Here is a 19213-nt window from a genome sequence, read left to right on the forward strand (position 1 = left end):
GGGTTGAGAGTTGAAAACCCGGCGTAGCCCGGGGTGGGGATGATGATCCGGGAGCCCCGGCGCCGCCCCGGGCGGGGATGAAACATCCCGGAGCCCCGGCGCAGCCCTGGGCGAGGATGAAGTTTCCCGTAGCCCCGGTGCACGGTTTCGACCGCAGCGGAACGTTCTGCGATGCGCACATCCGGGTCCCGGCGGCGCGCGCAGGCGCACCCGTCGCAAACATGGCCGCTGTCAGTAGTCTGAGGGGAGTCTAGCCAGGCCCTTCCGGCCTTTGTGCCTCAGTTTCCCCACAGAGGGCGGCGTAGAGGGGGGTCTGCTGTGTCCCTGTTGGGACTGCAAACGTGCGCGTCCGCCGGTGGGTTTCACGTAGGCTGCGGGCGCGTCTGGCCCGCCGGCGCGGGGATCCGGCCCGGGGCGCGGCCACTCTCGCGGTTGTGGACGCCTTCCGGCCAGTGTGCACATGCCGCAGCGGGTGAGTGCGACCTGGCTCCTTCCCTCCTGTTGCTGGTGGTTCCGCCTCTACGTTGTCTGTTTTCGCCCCAACCCCCGAGCCTGCTTTTCCGTTTTGTTGGCGTCTGTGGAGTGTCCAGGCCGGGCAGCCGCGGGGCCGACGGGGAGGTCTCTCGCCTCTGTTGCTGCCGGTTGGTGGTGGTGGGCTTCTTTGTCGTTCGCTCTCGTGTTGCTCTCGTGGGCTGTGCTGTTTCCCACGAAGTCCCGCAGTTGTCACACTGACTGCCTTTTTTTTTTTTTTTTTCCATCTAGCGTTTGCAAAATCAGGTCTTGTTGCTACTCCCAGTAAAAAAAAAAAAAGTAGATACTGTATTTTTCAATCTGTCTCCACCTGCTTAGGCGGCCCTTTCGCTTTCCTTTTTCATTTAATGATTTCATTTCCTTTATCCAATTCTCTCCCACCTGAAACATTTTATAATAAAAGGTTTCCAACATAGAGGAAAGTTGAAAGACTTAGCATTTGTCGTACTTGCTGTATGTCATACCTAAAGCATCCGTTATTTCATCATTTTGGGATACATTTCAAAGTAAGTTGCAGGTAACACTTGCTTCCTCCAACACATCAATATGCTTAACATGAACAGATTATTCAAAGATAATTCTGTAATTTCTTTTAGTCATTCTCATTTTTTACCCACGTTTAGGTCTTTGGTCCATCTGGGATTTATAAATGTGTGTGTAAGAATTAGAAATTGTAACTTTTTTTTCCCATCTGGAAAGGCAGTAGAATTTACACCTACTTCTGCTGATGTGTGAAGTTTCCTTTACCTCCTACCAAATTCCTGTATGGTCCTGAGACTATTTGGGGCTGTCTGTTACTTTGAGGAGCCTTGGTGGCACAGTGGTTAAAACAGTCTACTGCTAACTTAAAGGATGGTGGTTCAAAATCAGCAGTGGCTCTGTGGGAGAAAGATGGAGCAGTCTTCTTGCATAGAGATTTACAACTTTGGAAACTCTATGGCAGTCGTTATGAGTCAGAATGAACTTGATGGCAACGGGTTTGGTTCTTACTTCACTGTGCCTGGGTGTTGCAAATGGCTAAGTGCTTGGCTACTAACAAAAAGGCTGGTGGTTCGAGTCTACCCACAGGCACGTTGGAAGAAAGGCCTGGCAGCCTACTTCTGAAAGATCACAGCCATTGAAAAAGCCCATGGAGTCTAGTTCTACCCTGACACACATGGGATCTTATGGGTTGGAATTGACTCCATGGGCCACTCGTTTGGTTTTTGCCTCACATCAGCAGGCTGCTTAGTGACTGGAACTTCAGAAAGGTGTTGATTTTGACAGAGCAGCTCCCAGCTTCTCTTCCTTTCATTTCTTAATGAGTTGTCTTGGGTATTCTAGGAGCCAGTCTCTTCCATGTGAATTCGTAGGATCTGTGTGCCATGTGGAAACCCTGGTGGTGTAGTGGATAAGAGCTACGGCTGCTAACCAGAAGATCAGCGGTTTGAATCCTCCAGGTGTGCCTTGGAAACTCTGTGGGGGAGTTCAGCCCTCTCTTATAGGGTTGCCGTGAGTCGGAGTCAACTTGACGACAATAATGGGTTTTTGGTTTTTTGGTGTGTCATGTTCTAGTAAAATTCCTCTGGGGGGGTTTGCATTAGGAAGGTACTGATGTTACAGGTTAGTCTGGTGAGAGTTATTGTGGCTTCAGTATTGGACCCTCCCATCTGTGTACTGGGTCTGACTCACCACTTATTCAAGTATTCTTTGAAGTCATTAAATTTTTCCAAGTCCTCATCACGAAGAATATAGTTAGTTTTTGTTTTCTATCTTTAATGGGATTTAAATTAAAAAAAAATATTTTTGGTTATTGGTTATTTTATGAAGGTATTGATTTTGGATATTGATAGTTATTCATTCAACAGATGTTTATTGACTACTTGCTATGTGCCAAACCTAGTACTGGGTGCCTGGGCTACAATTGTGACCAGACAGACCCAAATCACTGCCCCGGTGGCACTTATGTGACAGGACATCCATTAATCTTGATGAACTGGCTAAATATTTTTTTTTTACGTATAATTATATACCCCTTCTCATTATCCAGCATTTTACATTTACAACAATAGTAAAAAACTTACTGACTATTTTGCACATTAACAATGAATGTCTGGCAGTGACGAACGCTGAGGTGCAAGGCAAGACTAACACTTACCGTGATGCCTGAGGTTATGTGTCAACTTGGCTGGGCCATGACTCTCAGTGGTTTGCTTTTATGTAAAGAGGTAATCTGGCAGTTCTGTAATGATATAGTCATCCTCCATTTTGTGATCTGATGTCATCATCCTCCATTTTCATGTAATGCTTATGTCACATAATGACCTGGCCTTTGGAACCTGACCATGTCAATTAGTGAGGAAAGTGCAGATTTGCTTTGATGTGAAGTAAATACAACTAGATTTTTGTGGCCACCCCGCAGAGGCAGGATTGACTCTCCTACCAGAATTTTGGTTTGGATATCAAGATCGATGATGTCACACACACACACACACACAGAAGGAGGGAATGAAAAGGCTTCTTACTCACATAATGAAGCTTTCTGGGGAGAGCAGTGTGGTTTCCAAGCAGATCCAAAAATGGCTTGAGAGAGCAAGGAAAGAAGACTGGCTCAGCTTTTTTTTTTTTCCTGGAATATTTTATGTGAAAGTTTACCCAGCAAATTAGATTCCCATACACAAATCGTTCTGTGACATCGGTGTGAGAACTGTGTCAGCCGTTTTGCCATTTCCACTCCGCTTGCCCTGTTTCCATCCATCCAGTTTCCCTGTCCCTCCTTGCCTTCTCATTTTTGCTTTTTGACATTTGGTCTCATATAGTTGATTGATTAAAGTAGCACATTCCTTGTGGGTGTTACTGTTTAGTTTTTAGGCCAATCTATTATTTGGCTGAAAGGTGACCTCTGGGAGTGGCTTCAGTTCCAGGTTAAAAGGGTGTCTTAGAGCAGTAGTCTCCAGGGGTTCCTTTAGTATTTATCAGTCCAGTAACTCTGGTGTTTTTTAGAAATTTGAGTTTTCTACATTTTTCTTCCATTCTAACCAGGGCCGTCTATTGTGTACCTGGTCAGAACGGTTGTTGGTGGTAGCTGGGCACCGTCTAGTTCTTCTGGTCTCAGGCAAGAAAAGGCTGAGGTTTGTGTGAGCCATCAGTCCTTTGGACTGATTTCTTCCTTGAGTCTTTGGTTTCTGTCTTACATTGGGTTCTCTGGAGAAGCAAAACCAGTAAGCCATATAAATATATATACATAGAGATTTATATCAAGGAGATGGCTTATGCGATTGTAGAGGCTGAAACGTCCCAAGTCCATGTATCAGGATAGAGGCTTCTCTCAAGTCATGTAGCTGCAGGGGCTGGTGAACCCAAGATTGGCAGGTCCGGCTCTCAGGCTCTGAAGATTGATGAATTCCAAGATCTGCAGATAAGCTGATAGCTCAAGTCCCAAGAGCTGGAGGTCAGATGAATAGGAGGCAGCACAAGATCCAGAGAGAGTAAAACAGCCAGAACCTCTGCTTATATTTGGATGCAGGCCACACCCTCAAGGAAACTCCCTTTCAACTCATTGGCTACTCTCACCAGATTCAGTCATGGGAGTGATCACATATAAACACTGGAAGTCATGGCCTCAGCCAAGTTGACACACAATCTTAACCATCACACTTTCCTTCACCCTCCTTTGCTCCAGATGGGAAAAGACTAATAGCTGTATCTTAGATGGCTGCTCGCAAGCGTTTAAAACCCCAGATACTACTCACCAAACTAGGATGTGGAACATTATGAACTAAGTTAATCCAGTTCACCTAGATGTCCCACGTGACTATGGCCCTGAGCCTTCAAACCCAGTAAATCAATTCTGTGAGGTGTTCGGATATGTCTATGAAGTATCCCTAATTGCCCCTTATGGGCTTTATTGTATGTATTTGGATATATATGCAGCACATACAAACATGCATATACATGTGCCTACAAATATAACTATGTACCTCGTTTTATCGTGCTTTGGTTTATTGTGCTTTGCAGATACTGCGTTTTTTTACAAATTGAAGGTTTATGGCAACCCTGCATTGATTAAGTCTCTTGGCACCATTTTTCCAACAGCATGTGCTCACTCCATGTCTCAGACTTTTTCATTATTTTTATATCTGTTAGGGTATTCTGCAGTCATTGATCTTTGATGTTACTATTCTAATTGTTTTGGGGTGCCACAAATCTGGCCCCCAAAGATGGCATATGAGATGGCAAACAAGCGATAAATGTGTGTGTTTTGACTGTTCCACCAACCAGCCGTTTCCTCGTTTTTCTTCCTCTCCTTGGGCCTTCCTATTCTCTGAGATGTGACAGTGTTGAAATTAGGCCAATTAATGGCCTCTAAGTGTTCGAGTGGAAGGAAAACTCGCATGTCTCTCACTTTAAATCAAAAGCTAGAAATGATTAAGCTTAATGAGGAGACTGAAAGGTAGGCCTTTTGTGCCAAACAGCCAGGTTGCAAATGCAAAGGAAAAGTTCTTAAACGAAATTAAAAGTGCTGCTCCAGTGAACACATGAAAGCGAAACAGCCTTATTGCAGATATGGAGAAATCTTAGTGGCCTGGATAGGAGATGAAACCACCCACAACATTCCCTTAAGCCAAAGCCTAATCCAGAGGAAGGCCCTAACTTTTTAAAATTCTGTGAAGGGTGAGGGAGGTGAGGAAGCTACAGAAGAGAAGTTTGAAGTTAGCAGAGGTTCGTTCATGAGGTTTAAGGAAAGAAACCATTTCCATAACGTAAAAGTGCAAAGTGAAGCAACAAGTGCTTATGTGGAAATTGCAGCAAGTTATCCAGAAGATCTAGCTAAAATAATTGATGAAGGTGGCTACACCAAACAGTTTTCAGTGTAGATGAAACAGCCTTATAATGGAGGAAGATGCCATTTAGGACTTGCATAGCTAGAGTGGAAAAGTCAGTGCCCGGCTTGAAAGAGTCAAAGGAGTGGCTGATTCTCTTGTTAGGGTCTAATCCTCCTCCCAGTGCAGCTGGTGACTTTAAGTTGAAGCCAGTGCTCAGTTACCATTCTGAAAATCCTAGGGCCCTTAAGAATTCTGGTGTATCTACTCTGCCTGTGCTAAACGGAACAACAAAGCCTGGAATACCGCACATTTGTTTACAACATAGTTTACTGCGTATTTTAAGCCTACTTTTGAGACCTACTGCTGAGAAAGAAAGATTCCTTTTAAAAATATTACTGCTCATTGACAATGCATTTGGTCACCCAAGAGCTCTGATGGAGATGTACAGGGTTCAAGTTGTTTTCATGCCTGCTAACACAGCATCCATCCTGCAGCCAAAGAATCAAGGAGTAATTTTGACTTTCAGGTCTTAATATTTAAGAAATACATTTCGTAAGGCTATAGCTGCCATATACTGATTTCTCTGATGGATCTGGGCAAAGTAAATCAAAACCCTTTAGAAAGTATTCACCATTCTAGATGCCATTAAGAACATTTGTGATTCATGGGAGGGGGTCAAAATATCAACATTAACAGGAGCTTGGAATAAGTTGATTCCAACCCTCATGGATGACTTTGAGGGGTTCAAGACTTTAGTGGAGGAAGTAACTGTAGATGTGATGGAAATAGCAAGAGAACTAGAATTAGACATGAAACCTAAAGATGAGACTGAATTGTTGTAATCTCACGATAAAACTTTGACGGATGAAGAGTTGCTTCTTACGGATGAGCAAAGGAAGTGGTTTCTTTGAGATGAAATCTACTGGTGAAGATGCTGTGAATATTGTTGAGATGACAACAAAGGATTTAAAATATTACATAAATTTAGTTGATAAAGCAGGGGCCGGGTTTGAGAGGATCGACTTCTAATTTTGAAAGAAGTTCTACTGTGTGTAAAATGCTATCAAACACCATTGTGTGCTACAGAGAAATCTTTCGTGAAGGGAAGAGTCAACTAATGTGGCAAACTTCATTGTTGTCTTATTTTAAGAAATTGCCACAGCCACCCCAACCTTCCACAACCACCACCCTGATCATCAGCCATCAACATCAAGGCAAGACGCTCTACCAGCAAAAAGATTATGACTCACCGAAGGCTCAGATGGTTAGCGTTTTTTAGCAATAAAGTGTTTTTAATTAAGGTATGTATGTACATTGTTTTTTAGACGTAATGCTATTGAACACTTAATAGACTACAGTATAGTGTAAACATAACTTTTACATGCACTGGGAAACCAAAAAAATCGTTTGACTTGTTTTATTGTGATACTTGCTTTATTGCGGTGGTCTGGAATGGAACCTACAGTATCTCTGAGGTATGCCTGTGTGCACGTGCATGTACTCCCATACACTTCCCGCATTCATGTAGCATACATATCTACCTCTGTTAACCACTCATATATTTTTTGCTTATTGCTGTTTTGCAAGATTGTGTATGTTATAGCATTTACCATAGTGGTTGTCTTGGTTATCTAGTGCTGCTGTAACAAATGGATGGTGTCATGGATTGAATTGTGTCCCCCAAAAATATGTGTATCAACTTGTGTAAGCCATGATTCCCAGTATTGTGTGGTTGTCCTCCATTTTGTGATTGATATAATTTTCCTGTGTGTTGTAAATCCTAATCTCTGCCTGTGGTTAATGAGGCAAGATTAGATTATGTTAAAGAGGATTAGGGTGGTATCATGGATTGAATTGTGTTGCCCAAAAATATCTGTCAACTTGGCTAGGTCGTGATTCCCAGTATTGTATGATTGTCTACCATTTTGTCATCTGATATGATTTCCCTATGTGTTGTAAATTGTATCACTGTGATGTAATGAGATGGACTAGTGGCAGTTATATTGATGAGATCTACGAGATTAGATAGCATTTTAAGCCAATCTCTTTTGAGATATAAAAGAGTGAAGCAAGCAGAGAGACATGGGGCTTCATACCACCAAGAAAGGAGCATCAGGAGCAGACCACATCCTTTGAATCTGGGGTCCCTGTGCCTGAGAAGCCCCTCAACCAGGGGAAGATTGATGACCAGGACTTTCCTCCAGAGTCGACAGAGAGAGAAAGCTTTTCCCTGGAGCTGATGCTCTGAATTTGATCTTCTAGTCTACTAGACTGTGAGAGAATAAATTTATCTTTGATAAAGCCATCCATTTGTGGTATTTCCATTACAGCAGCACTAGATGATTATGACAGGTGGGATGTAACACCCTTGCTCAGGTTACATCCCTGATCCAGTGTAAAGGGAGTTTCCCTGGAGTGTGTCCTGCACCACCTTTTATTTTACAAGAGATGAAAGGGAAGTAATCAGAGAATTGGTGACCTTCTACTACCAAGAAAGCAGCACCGGGAGCAGAACGTGTCCTTTGGACCCGGGTCCCTGTGCTGAGAAGCACCTTGACCAGGGGAGGATTGATGACAAAGACCTTCCTCCAGAGCCAACAGAGAGGGAAAGCCTTCCTCTGGAGCTGATGCCCTGAATTTGGACTTGTAGCCTACTAGACTGAGAGAATAAATTTCGCTTTGTTAAAGCCATCCATTTGTGGTATACCTGTTACAGCAGCACTAGATGATTAAGACGGATAGTTTTTACAAACAAATTTATTCTCTCACAGTTTAGGAGGCTAGAAGTCTGAATTCAGGACACTAGCTTCAGGGGAAGGCTTTCTCCTTCTGTTAGCTCAGGAAGAAGGTCCTTGTGATCAGTCTTCCCATGGTCTAGGACCTCATCATAGGTTCCCTGGGCCCTCAGAATGTCCTCCGCTCCCAGTGCTTCTTTCTTGGTGGTATGAGGTCCCTCTCCTCTCTGCTCAGTTCTCTTTTATATGTCAAAAGAGATTGACTCAAGATATGACCTAACCCTGCAGATTGAGTCCTGCCTCATTAACGTAACTGCCACAATCCTGCCTGGTTAACATCATACACATCAGGATTTACAACCAAGAGGATAATCATATCAGATCGCAACGTGGTAGACAGTCACACAATACTGGGAATCACGGCCTAGCCAAGTTGATACACATTTTGGGGGGGATACAATTCAATCTTTAACAGTTGTCCTTTATTCTTATGTGCTTCTCAGAGTCTTCATTTACCTTGGTTAGGTTGTGCTGACTTCCCCCATATTATGTATTGCTTTTCCCATCACTAGAGTTATCATGAGTCTACACTCTAGTAAGTGATTCTCTTACCCTTCTCCTCCCATACCTGGTAGTCATCAAAGAGCATTTCTTTCTGTGTGTATACCTACTCTTGACTCTTGATAAAGATGGTATCATGAAACATTTGTCCTTTCGTATTTCACTTGGTTCACTCAGCACAGTGTCCTGCAGATTTATCCATGTTATGTTTCACGAGCTCTTTATTATTGCGTAGTATTCCATTATATGTATGTACCACACTTTGTTTATTCATTTATCCGTTGATGGGCACTTAGGTTGTTTCTGTCTTTTTGCTGTTGTGAATAATGCTACAGTGAACATTATTTATGCATAATGCTGTATGCATACGTCTGTTCACATCACTGCTCTTAAATCTCTGGGATATATACCTAGGAGTGGGATTGCTGGATCATAAGGTATTTCTATTTCTAGGTTTTTGAGGAAGCGCCATACCATTTTCCATAGTGGTTGTGCTATTTCACAATCCCATCAGCAATGCATAAGAGTTCCAGTCTCCCCACAACCTTGCCAGCATTTGTTGTTTTCTGTTTTTGATCAGTGCCATTTTTTGAGGGATAAAATAGTATCTCATTGTAGTTTTGCTTTGCATCTCTCTAATGGCTAATGATTACGAGCATCTTTTCATGTGTTAGCTGCCTGAATGTCTTCTTTGGTCAAGTGTCTTTTCATGTCCTTTGCCTGTTTTTTGATTGGATGGCTTAGCTAATATTGTGAGAAGGTGATGAGGATGGGGATTGTGTGGTTTGAACTTCCTGCTAGTACCAAAAGAGAGAACACCTGGACTTTTATCAATCTACACAAATGTGGGAAAGAGGGAGGCTTGAAAGCTGTTAGCACTCAGACATTTAAAAATGGAGTCAGACTCTATCACACTGGGTAATCAGATCAGTAACTTTATCAGGACAAGGCTGAATTTATAGGCAAAAGGAGTCCTGGTAGCGCAATGGCTAAGTGCTTGGCTGCTAACCAAAAGGCTGGCGGTTCGAACCCATTCAGCAGCTCTTTGGGAGAAAGACCTGTGATCTGCTCCCATAAAGACTGCAACCTGGGAAACCCTTTGTCACACAGGGTCTCTGTGAGTCAGAATCCGTGTGATGGCACCCAGCAACAATAAAGTTGGTAGTAAGCAATTAATTTTTGTAAAACAGTGCATCATTTGAACAAATCAACTAAATGCTATCACAGGTGGCCTACAGAGATGGTGGGAATTGTGTGGATGGCGACAGTAGACTGAGATTTGGCAGACATCATATTTGGGTATCCAGGTACCATGAGTGGACTCTCTGCAGTTTTGTGGGTGATGGGGCTAATGCTTGTCATACATGAGCTTGTGGGAAATGGAATTCTACAGAAGCTCAGCATATTCCTGTAAAACGATTAGTTCTCTCATGAAGTCTTAAAGTACCAGAAATGTGACAGACTCAAGGCCTACTTTAAAAAAAAAAAAGAAAGCTTTATTGAGATACCACACAATTCATCCTTCTATAATGTACAATTTAGTAGTTTTTGCTATGTTCACAAAGTTGTGCAGCCATCACCATTGTCTACTTCCAGAGCATTTCATCACCTCCGAAAGAAACCTCATACCCATTAGCAGTCACCCTACATTCTCTCTCTTTCCCCCTAGCAAACATTAATCTGCTTGCTGCCTCAATGACTTTGCCTTTCCTGGGCATTTCATAACTGGAATTAATCATACAACATGTGGCTTTCTGTGTCTGGCTTCTTTCACTTACAGTGTTTTCAAGGTTCATCTACGTCGTAGCATGTACAGCGTGTGTCACATTTTGTTTATTCATCAATTGGTGGACTTTTTTTTTGGCTTTTTTTTGCTGTTATGAATAATAATGCTGTGAATATTTGTGTACAAGCTTCTGGGTGGGCGTGTTTTCAGTTCTCTTGGGTGTATTCCCATCCACATTCTGTAAAGTGGTTTCTCATTGCGGTTTTGATCTGCATTTTCCTGGTAACTGATGATCTTGAGCATCTTTTCACGTGCTTGGTCGACATTGTATATCATCTTTGGGGAAATCTATTCAAATCTTTTGCCCATTTTTTAATTGGGTTGTCTTTTATTGTTGAGATGTAAGTATTCTTTATATGTTTTAGATACAAGTCCCATATCAGATAAGTGATTTGCAAATATTTTTCCCATTCTGTGGGTTGTCTGTTCACTTTCTATGTGGAGTCCTTTGAAGCACAACAGCTTTTAGTTTTGATGAGGTCCTATTTATTTATTTTTATTGCTTGTGCTTTTGTTGCCATCTCTAAGACGGTTTTGCCTAATGTAAGATCAGAAGGATTTATTCCTGTTTTAAGAGCTTTATACTTTCAGCTTTATATTTAGGTCTGTGATCCATTTTGAGTCAATTTTTGTGTAATGACTACTTAAAAAAAAAGTGGTTAAAAATATACCTGACAAAACATTTGCCAATTCAACACTTTTTACGTGTATTATTCAGTGATATTGATTACATTATTCATGTTGTGCAACCATTATCACTATCCTTATCTGAATTGTAATGCAAAATTTTTATAGTCAACATTTTGCAATGGGTTAAGTGGATACAGACCAGGGTGGTTAAATAGGAACAAAGGAAGAGAGAGGGTACCTTGGTGGAAAGCAGCACTTACTAGGTCAGGCAGCCCAGGAGGTCCAGATGACCTGGGTCTCATCCACAGCTGGGAGGATCACTTACTACCTGTGTTCTGACTTGGAACAGTGTCAGGACGATTTATCACAGAAAACAGTTCTCTAGTCCCTAGTCTTGGCCTGTGGTGGGACAGCGCTCAGTGTATAGAAGCCTTGGAGACCACCTTCTCTGATGGTGATGGGGAATAGAAGGACTACCGGGGACAGCAACAGCAATATTGGAGTCCGGGTCAGAGGAAGAACAGAGAGAAAAAAAAAACAACCATAAGATAGACGAACAACATTAATATGGACTTTTTTATGATATAGTTTTTGTATCATTCTTTTGTAAAAGTTTTTTATATATTCTAGACACTAGTTCCCCTTTTGGATGTGATTTGAAAATATTTTCTCCCACTTGGCTTTCCACTTCTGTGATGGCATTTGTCTTATTTTAATAAAAGAAGTATCTATTATCGAATTTTTATTCAAAGCACAAATGCCTTCTACATTTGTTTGCCAACCATGCCCTCCCTCTGCGAGGTATTTTCCCCAAGTGCCCGTGCCAGTTTTTTCACATGTTGCTCTAAAAAAGTGGCATAGCGCGCTTATGAAAATACCTCACAGGGGAGGGCACGGTTGGCAAGAAAAGGAGAAGGTGCATTATTTGCACAAAAATACGGTGTAGATGCCCCTCAAGACGTGTTCCCCTCTTTGACCTTAGACAGTTGCAATCATGGCTTTGGTAGGTGTCTTAGTCATCTAGTGCTGCTATAACGAAAGTACCACAAGTAGATGGCGTTAACAAAGAGAAATTTATTTTCTCACAGTTAGTAGGCTAGAAGTCCAAATTTAGGGCATCAGATCCAGGGAAGCCTTTCTCTGTCTGTCAGCCTTCTCATCATTCTTCTACCAGACTAGGAGCTTCTCCATGCAGGGACCCTGGGTCCAAAGGACGTACTCTGCTTCCGGCACTGCTTTCTTGGTGGTATGAGGTCCCTACCTCTGCTTGCTTCCCTTTTCTTTTGTCTCTTGTAAGATCAAAGGTGGTGCAGGCCACATTCCAGGAGAACTCCTTTCATACTGGATCAGGGATGTGACCTGAGCAAGGGTGTTACATCCCACCCTAATTCTCTTTAACCACAGGCAGAGATTGTGATTTATAACACATAGGAGAATCACAAAATGGAGGACAACCACACAATACTGGGAACCATGGCCTAACCAAGTTGACACATGTTTTTGGGGGAAACGATTCAATCCATGACAGTAGGCGTCCTACCAGGGTGGTTTATGTTTTCATTTCCAGGTGTATATACACATATATCCTATTTTATACTTTCTATTTAGCCTGTCTTTTCTGTGATCTGGTTTTACTACGTTTCTCTCCCTCTACAGCAAGGTGTTTTCACCTTGGCACTATTGATATTTTGAGGCCAGATAATTCTTTGTGGTGGGGTCTTCCCTGTGCATTGCAGGATGCTTAGCAACATCCCTTGCTTCTACCCATCAGATCCCAGTAGTTCCCTTTCCCCATCAGTTGTGACAACTAAAAAATGTTCCCAGACATTGCCAAGTGCCCCTGGAGGTAAAACTGTCCTGGTTTAGAACCATTGTTCTCCAGGCTTGGAAGTTATACACTTTACATTAGTTCCTTGATACCCGACTTGACCAGGTCTGACACCAATTATAAACAATCTAAAGACTTTGGAACACTTGGTTTTGTTATCCCTTTCACATCTCACAGGCCATTGCTGTCCAGTATTTTAGCCCTCCCTAATCACCTTAATGAGTCATTGTTACTGCTGTATCTTATACACTCAGTGTTGGGTTGATTTACATACACGTTCATCATTTCTTTTTCTCTCTGTGCCCTCCTTCTGTGCTTGGTTTCTTGCCTGAAGAACAAACTTTTCTAATTTTTTTGATGACTAGTATTGTTGGAGGTAAACTCTCCTTTTAGTTTTCTGAAACTGTCTTTATCTTGCACTTACTTTTGAAGTGTAGTGTATCTGACAGCTTTTCCTGTCAGCACTTTGAAATTAATCTTCTATTACCTTTGGGTTCCTATTTTTGCTATCAAATGGTCCGTCATGATAATTTTCATTCCTTTGCCAGTGGTCTGTATTCTCCTTGCAGTCCTTCAAGATCATTGCCTTAAGTATGAATTCATGTTCATTTATCCTGCTTGGGATCCATGCTGAGTCTGAGATATCTACAAGTGGGGTTTTTAGGTAGTAGAGTGTGTCCATTTTATGTTTCAACATTGTTGACATTGAATCGATTTTCGAATCATGGCGACCCCATGTGACAGAGTAGAATTGCTCCATAGTGTTTCCAAGGCTGTAATCTTTACAGAAGCAGATCGTCAGGTCTCTTATTCCATAGAGCTGCTGGGTGGATTTCAATAACTGCAACCAAATTACTCTGCTGAGCAGCCTGACGTTTTACACGCCCACCAAATATATTCCTACAGGACATTCCCAGGCTTTATTTTATTGCTTGTTTTATTTTTACTCATATGAAATGTATATAGTTGGTGTTCTTAAAGTTGCAGTTTGTATTCACTTGAATGATGGTGAGCATGAGCAGATTTTCATGTTTTTAGGTTGTTTTAATTTTCTTTTCATGAATTAATTGCCTTTTTGTGTCCTTCATCAGTCCATCCATCCTTCCTTCCTTCTTTCTTCTTCAGTGTGTATGTGTTTGTGTGTGCGTGCCGTTCTGTAGGAAATTCTTTGTAGATCCCAGGCAGTAATACTTTAATATATTATAGTATTTTCTCTTCATCTGCCACCTGTATTTTGACTGTTACTGTATCTTTTAATGTATGGGAATTTTAAATCTGTATATCAAATATATTCATCCTTGTCTTTATGGTTTTGCTTATTAAGCCTTCTTGATCATGGTCTGCCTCACTCATGAAGATATCCTACGTAATTTAAACTTTGATTTATGTTTAGGTCCTTATCCAACTGTAATTTAAAAGAATATATTTTCCGAGATAAGGCCGGTCTTGACGCCAATTATTGAGAAGTTTATGCTTTTGATTGAAGTGTCACCTTTAACATATATCAGTTCACCATATTTTAGGTTCTTTATTTTATTCTGTTTATATCTTTATGCTTTTCTGTTCCAGGGCCATGTTGTGTTCTATGTTAATGTAACCTTACACTATGTCTTGATGTCTAGTAGGGAAAGTGCCCTATTTGTTCCATTTCAGAACTGTCTTGGCTGGTACTGCATGTTCATTCTGCTATGTGGATTCTAGAATCTGTTGTCAGGTACATCAGGAAATCATTTGGAGGCCTTCGAGTTGCCTAGATTTCGTAGATTAATTAAATCTTATGTGGAATCCATGCACATGCTCCAACTCACCAGTTATTTAGGTTTTTCTTTATGTTCTTCACCTGATCTGATGCTATCCTATTGTTCCTATGCATCTTAGGTGTTATCTTTCAGACTTAGCTCCTTGAAATGGCTGTTTATCACACCATTCTGTCCAGGAGAATGCTAGAATTTCCTAGTCCAGTGGGTTATTAACATTCTGAGTATCAAATCCCTTGGGAGATCCGGGTATTCTGATTTGAGGGAGCAGGTCACAGGAATGAATGACCCTTTTTGACAAGTAGCAGATGTATTTCTGGTGGGGAGGTTCCTGGGCTCTTCTGTGAAAAACACTACCTTGACTCTGTTACATGACTTCTCTATTAGGGTCTTCCCCTACAGGAGGAATTGCCACTCTGACCACAAAGCTGGGGCGAGTGCTGCGTGTTCAGCACCATCATAAGCACATTGTGAAATTGGGGCTTTAGAAATATGGACTGCTTGTCATTATGGACAGCGGGTGACAGGGACAAGAACATGACAACTGAGATGGTGTTCCAGCATGAGTGATCATGCCCGGTGATGATCTTCCAAGGCTCAGGCAAATCCTTTTGTTGATATGTTCCACCAATACCATTCCTCCCACTTGGTCTCTGGTTCCCCTCTATGGGCCAGATAATTTAGCTGGACTATACTCAAATTTTTTTTTATACTCAGTCTCGAGCAGTGTGAAAATGCTGCATGGCTCTGTGTGAACCTGTTCTTTATTCTATCCACTTACTTTACCTTTCCATCATAAAAATATGAATTCGAAAAAAAAAAAAAACAGCGCATATCCACCTGCCTGGCCCCATCTTCATTTTCCATTCCTCTTCAAGTACTTGCCCCATTACTTAATTCTTTTTTTTTAACCCTTTCTTTTCAGCCTGGAATACGAGACTGGACATGACAGCTCAGAATATTCCTGAGGAAGAAGAACTATCCTGTGACATGGAAATGGAGGGATTTAGAAGAGAGGGTTCCCATTTCTTTCCTGTAGGCGGCTCTTGGGACTGCAAGAACCAGGAGGAGCATTTGAGGCAAATGGCTTTAACTCAAGATAAACTAGGGACTCAGGAAGCCATCTGTGAGTATCCGGGATTCAGGGCACATCTGAGTATAGGCTCAGACTTTCTGCCATCTCAGAGAATTCCCACAGCAAATGGTTTCCATGTACATGACTCAGATGTTACAGGTTTGGATTGTAACCCAGCCTATGCAGCTAAGAGAACTGGTGAAAGTGAGGCCTGTGAAAAAGTCTTCAGCCAGTCCATTGACATTATTCAATTTGGAAGAAACCAAACGAGAGAGAAACCCTGTAAACACCCTGAAAGTGTTCCATCTTTCAACCATTTTAACCCCCTTGGTGAACAAAAAATAGTGAAAAGAAGCAAGGAACTCTATGAAGGTAAGGACTTTGGGGACATCTTTGCCCTGAGTTCGTCTCTAAATGAAAACAGGAGGAGCCACCCTGGAGAGAAACCGTATAAATGTACTGAATGTGGCAGATGCTTCAAACGGAACTCTTCTCTTGTTTTGCATCACCGAACTCACACTGGAGAGAAACCTTATACTTGTAATGAGTGTGGAAAGTCCTTCTCCAAGAACTACAACCTGATTGTGCATCAAAGGATCCATACAGGAGAGAAACCCTATAAATGCAATAAATGTGGGAAAGCCTTCAGTGATGGGTCAGCTTTGACACAGCATCAGAGAATTCATACTGGGGAGAAACCTTACGAATGTCTAGAATGTGGAAAAACCTTCAACCGAAATTCATCCCTTATCTTACATCAAAGAACTCACACAGGGGAAAAACCGTATAGATGTAATGAATGTGGGAAACCCTTCACCGACATTTCCCACCTCACCGTGCATCTCAGAATCCATACAGGTGAGAAGCCCTATGAATGTAGCAAATGTGGAAAGGCCTTCCGAGATGGTTCATACCTCACCCAGCATGAGAGGACTCACAGTGGAGAGAAGCCTTTTGAATGTGCAGAGTGTGGGAAATCCTTCAACCGCAACTCTCATCTCATTGTGCATCAGAAAATCCATTCTGGGGAGAAACCATATGAATGTAAAGAGTGTGGAAAAACGTTCATCGAGAGCGCTTACCTCATCAGGCACCAGAGGATTCATACTGGTGAGAAGCCCTATGGCTGTAACCAGTGTCAGAAACTTTTCAGGAACATTGCTGGCCTCATCCGCCACCAGAGGACTCATACTGGCGAGAAGCCCTATGAGTGTAATCAGTGTGGCAAAGCTTTCAGGGATAGTTCCTGTCTGACCAAGCATCAGAGGATTCACACTAAGGAGACCCCATACCAATGTCCAGAATGTGGGAAGTCCTTCAAGCAGAACTCTCACCTGGCAGTACACCAGAGACTTCATAGCAGGGAGACTCCAAGCCAGTGTCCTCAGTGTGGGAAAATGTTTAGGAGGAGCTCGTCCCTCATCCGACATCAAAGAACACATCTTGGAGAGAAACCCGTAGAAATATAACAAACTTTTCTGGCTCACTGTGAGAAATCTGTGTAAATGAGGCACATTTTCAGATGTGACTTCTTCTTGGTCAGTAGAAAAGAAATTTTTAATCTCTCCAGTGAATTGATGAACATGAGACATTCCTTAGCCACATTGTTAAATCTATAATTAGGGAAATCCTGGTGAGAACACAGGATGGTAATAAATATGGAAAAGAGTTTCAGGGATGATTCAGCCTGTACCAAACGTGATAGCACATACACTGGAATAAAACCTGTGAACATAAGGAAGATACTTCGCCAGAGGCACCTGCCTACTTCTCCTTCAGTGTGATTAAAGTGAAAAGAACCTGTGAAATGTGTTCAGTAAGTAATCAGTATGATGAGTCAGGGAGTTACCACCTTATTGTATATAAGCAAACTCTCAACTAGAATCAAACATTGTAAGTGTAGTCAGTGAAAGATGCTTTTAGCAAGAGCTCGTACTGTCCTTTGTGTATCAGCAAAGGCATACTAATGAGAGAGCCTATATAGTGCTCTACCCCACAGTAACCACAGAAACCCTGTTTGAATGTTATTTCTGAACAAAATGCCTGCCTATTGTATGGTGCTGCAGAGTGCTGAGGAGTCATTACAGAAGGGGCAACTGGTTGAGGAAGTTGCTTGTGAATGACCACTGAAGTCATTCCTTTTAAGAAAAGGCTAAAACAGACTCCTATTAAAATGGGAAAGGCAGCTGCTGAGAAATGTAATGTGTTCCTTTAGTTGAAACAAAAAAAAATTCAGTCATTATGTTTACATTATCACTCCCTGTTGTTGTTCACTTAGGACACTTCCAACTTGTTTCCCGCAGCCCCTCTGAACCATAAGTTTAAAGAGTTGTTGCCGTGTTGAAAATGCTTATACTATGGCAGGCAACAAAAAGCACTTACAAAATAAAGGTTCACTGTCATTCCAGGGATGTAAAGATACATGAATATATGGATGTAGATTGGTAGTAGACAACGGAGACATGAACATGATGGCTTTTTTTGGTGACTGGAATTGTGTATGGTTTTGTCTTCTATTATACATCATACAGTGTTGCTATAATAATTTGATAATAAATAAAAATAAGTAAAGCCAAAAAGAGGTGAAATTTGTGTTTCTTTGGATCTCCTTGGCCAGTTGGGCTAGATCAGGGCCACAGGGCAGCTGTCAGCACAGATGGGACCATCAGGACAGAATCAGGAAATCCAGTGGCTCGGGGCATGAGAATCATTTCCTTCTTTGGGACTTGGATTATCAGGGGGCATCATTGTGTAGGAGAGGATGGGTCTTAGTGAATGAGGAACAAGAGGCTGCTTCAAGTTTTCAGGTGACCTCTGGACATCCCTACTGAAACAGTGCAGCACCAGCCACATGAAAGCTGGTCAGCTAGTTGACAGTCCTAAAGCCCTCCGGGTGGCTCCCCTTGGAATTCCACCTCGCCTTTTATCCCCTGTGTTTTCAGACATCTATGGAGGGAGGCTTGAAGTGAAGTCCTCTGGGCTAATTAAGGCTTTGAGTTGCATGAGTTAGAAATTAGCTGTCTTGGGGCCTCCATGTGGGTGCTTTCCCTGACAGGAAGAACTCATCAGATGAGTCCAAAACAGGAGAAACAAGGGTGACCATAGCCCTACCTGCCTTTGGTGCATCCTGTCCTTGTAGTCCTTGAATGTGTGGGCAAACTTTTTGTGACAATTGATTTCAGGTCCATACCTATAGGCTTTTTTTTTTTTTCTTTCCCCTGTGAGGATGGTCCTTTCATCAGGTTTTCAGAGGGTGGGTAAGAAACATTGACTCAATATTTGTTGGAGTTGGAGTAGAGTTCTGAGATTCTGGCTTCTCAAGAGGGAACAGTCTTGGAAAGGTACCACACCTAACCCACAGCCTTTCAGTGCTTGGCATGGTGTCTCCCCAGGCAGTGTTAATGACCTGACAGTCCGTTAGATTTGCAAGCTAGGAAGAGGTTGGGAGAAGGAAGAGAGGGGAGAGGGGAAGAGAGGAGAAAAGAAGGAAGAGGAGGAAAACGGG

At 42.2% G+C, this 19213-nt stretch overlaps 1 protein-coding gene across 2 annotated transcripts; it reads left to right on the forward strand.

Annotated features, from left to right (window-relative positions):
• The first annotated feature begins 243 nt into the window (after nucleotides 1-243).
• Nucleotides 244-18810, forward strand: ZNF329 (zinc finger protein 329). Of its 2 annotated transcripts, XM_049900424.1 has the most exons (3): nucleotides 387-472; nucleotides 1855-1970; nucleotides 15559-18810. In XM_049900424.1, exon 3 carries the CDS (start codon nucleotides 15579-15581, stop codon nucleotides 17175-17177), a length of 1599 nt encoding a protein of 532 aa, XP_049756381.1. In that variant the 5' UTR covers nucleotides 387-472; nucleotides 1855-1970; nucleotides 15559-15578; the 3' UTR covers nucleotides 17178-18810. The 2 variants fall into 2 exon arrangements, with proteins under 2 accessions (XP_049756382.1, XP_049756381.1); XM_049900425.1 differs by lacking the exon at nucleotides 1855-1970 and having other exon boundaries at nucleotides 244-472.
• Nucleotides 18811-19213: the final 403 nt, after the last annotated feature.

Source organism: Elephas maximus, chromosome 11 (assembly GCF_024166365.1).
Source record: "Elephas maximus indicus isolate mEleMax1 chromosome 11, mEleMax1 primary haplotype, whole genome shotgun sequence".
Classification (NCBI taxonomy): Eukaryota; Metazoa; Chordata; class Mammalia; order Proboscidea; family Elephantidae; genus Elephas; species Elephas maximus.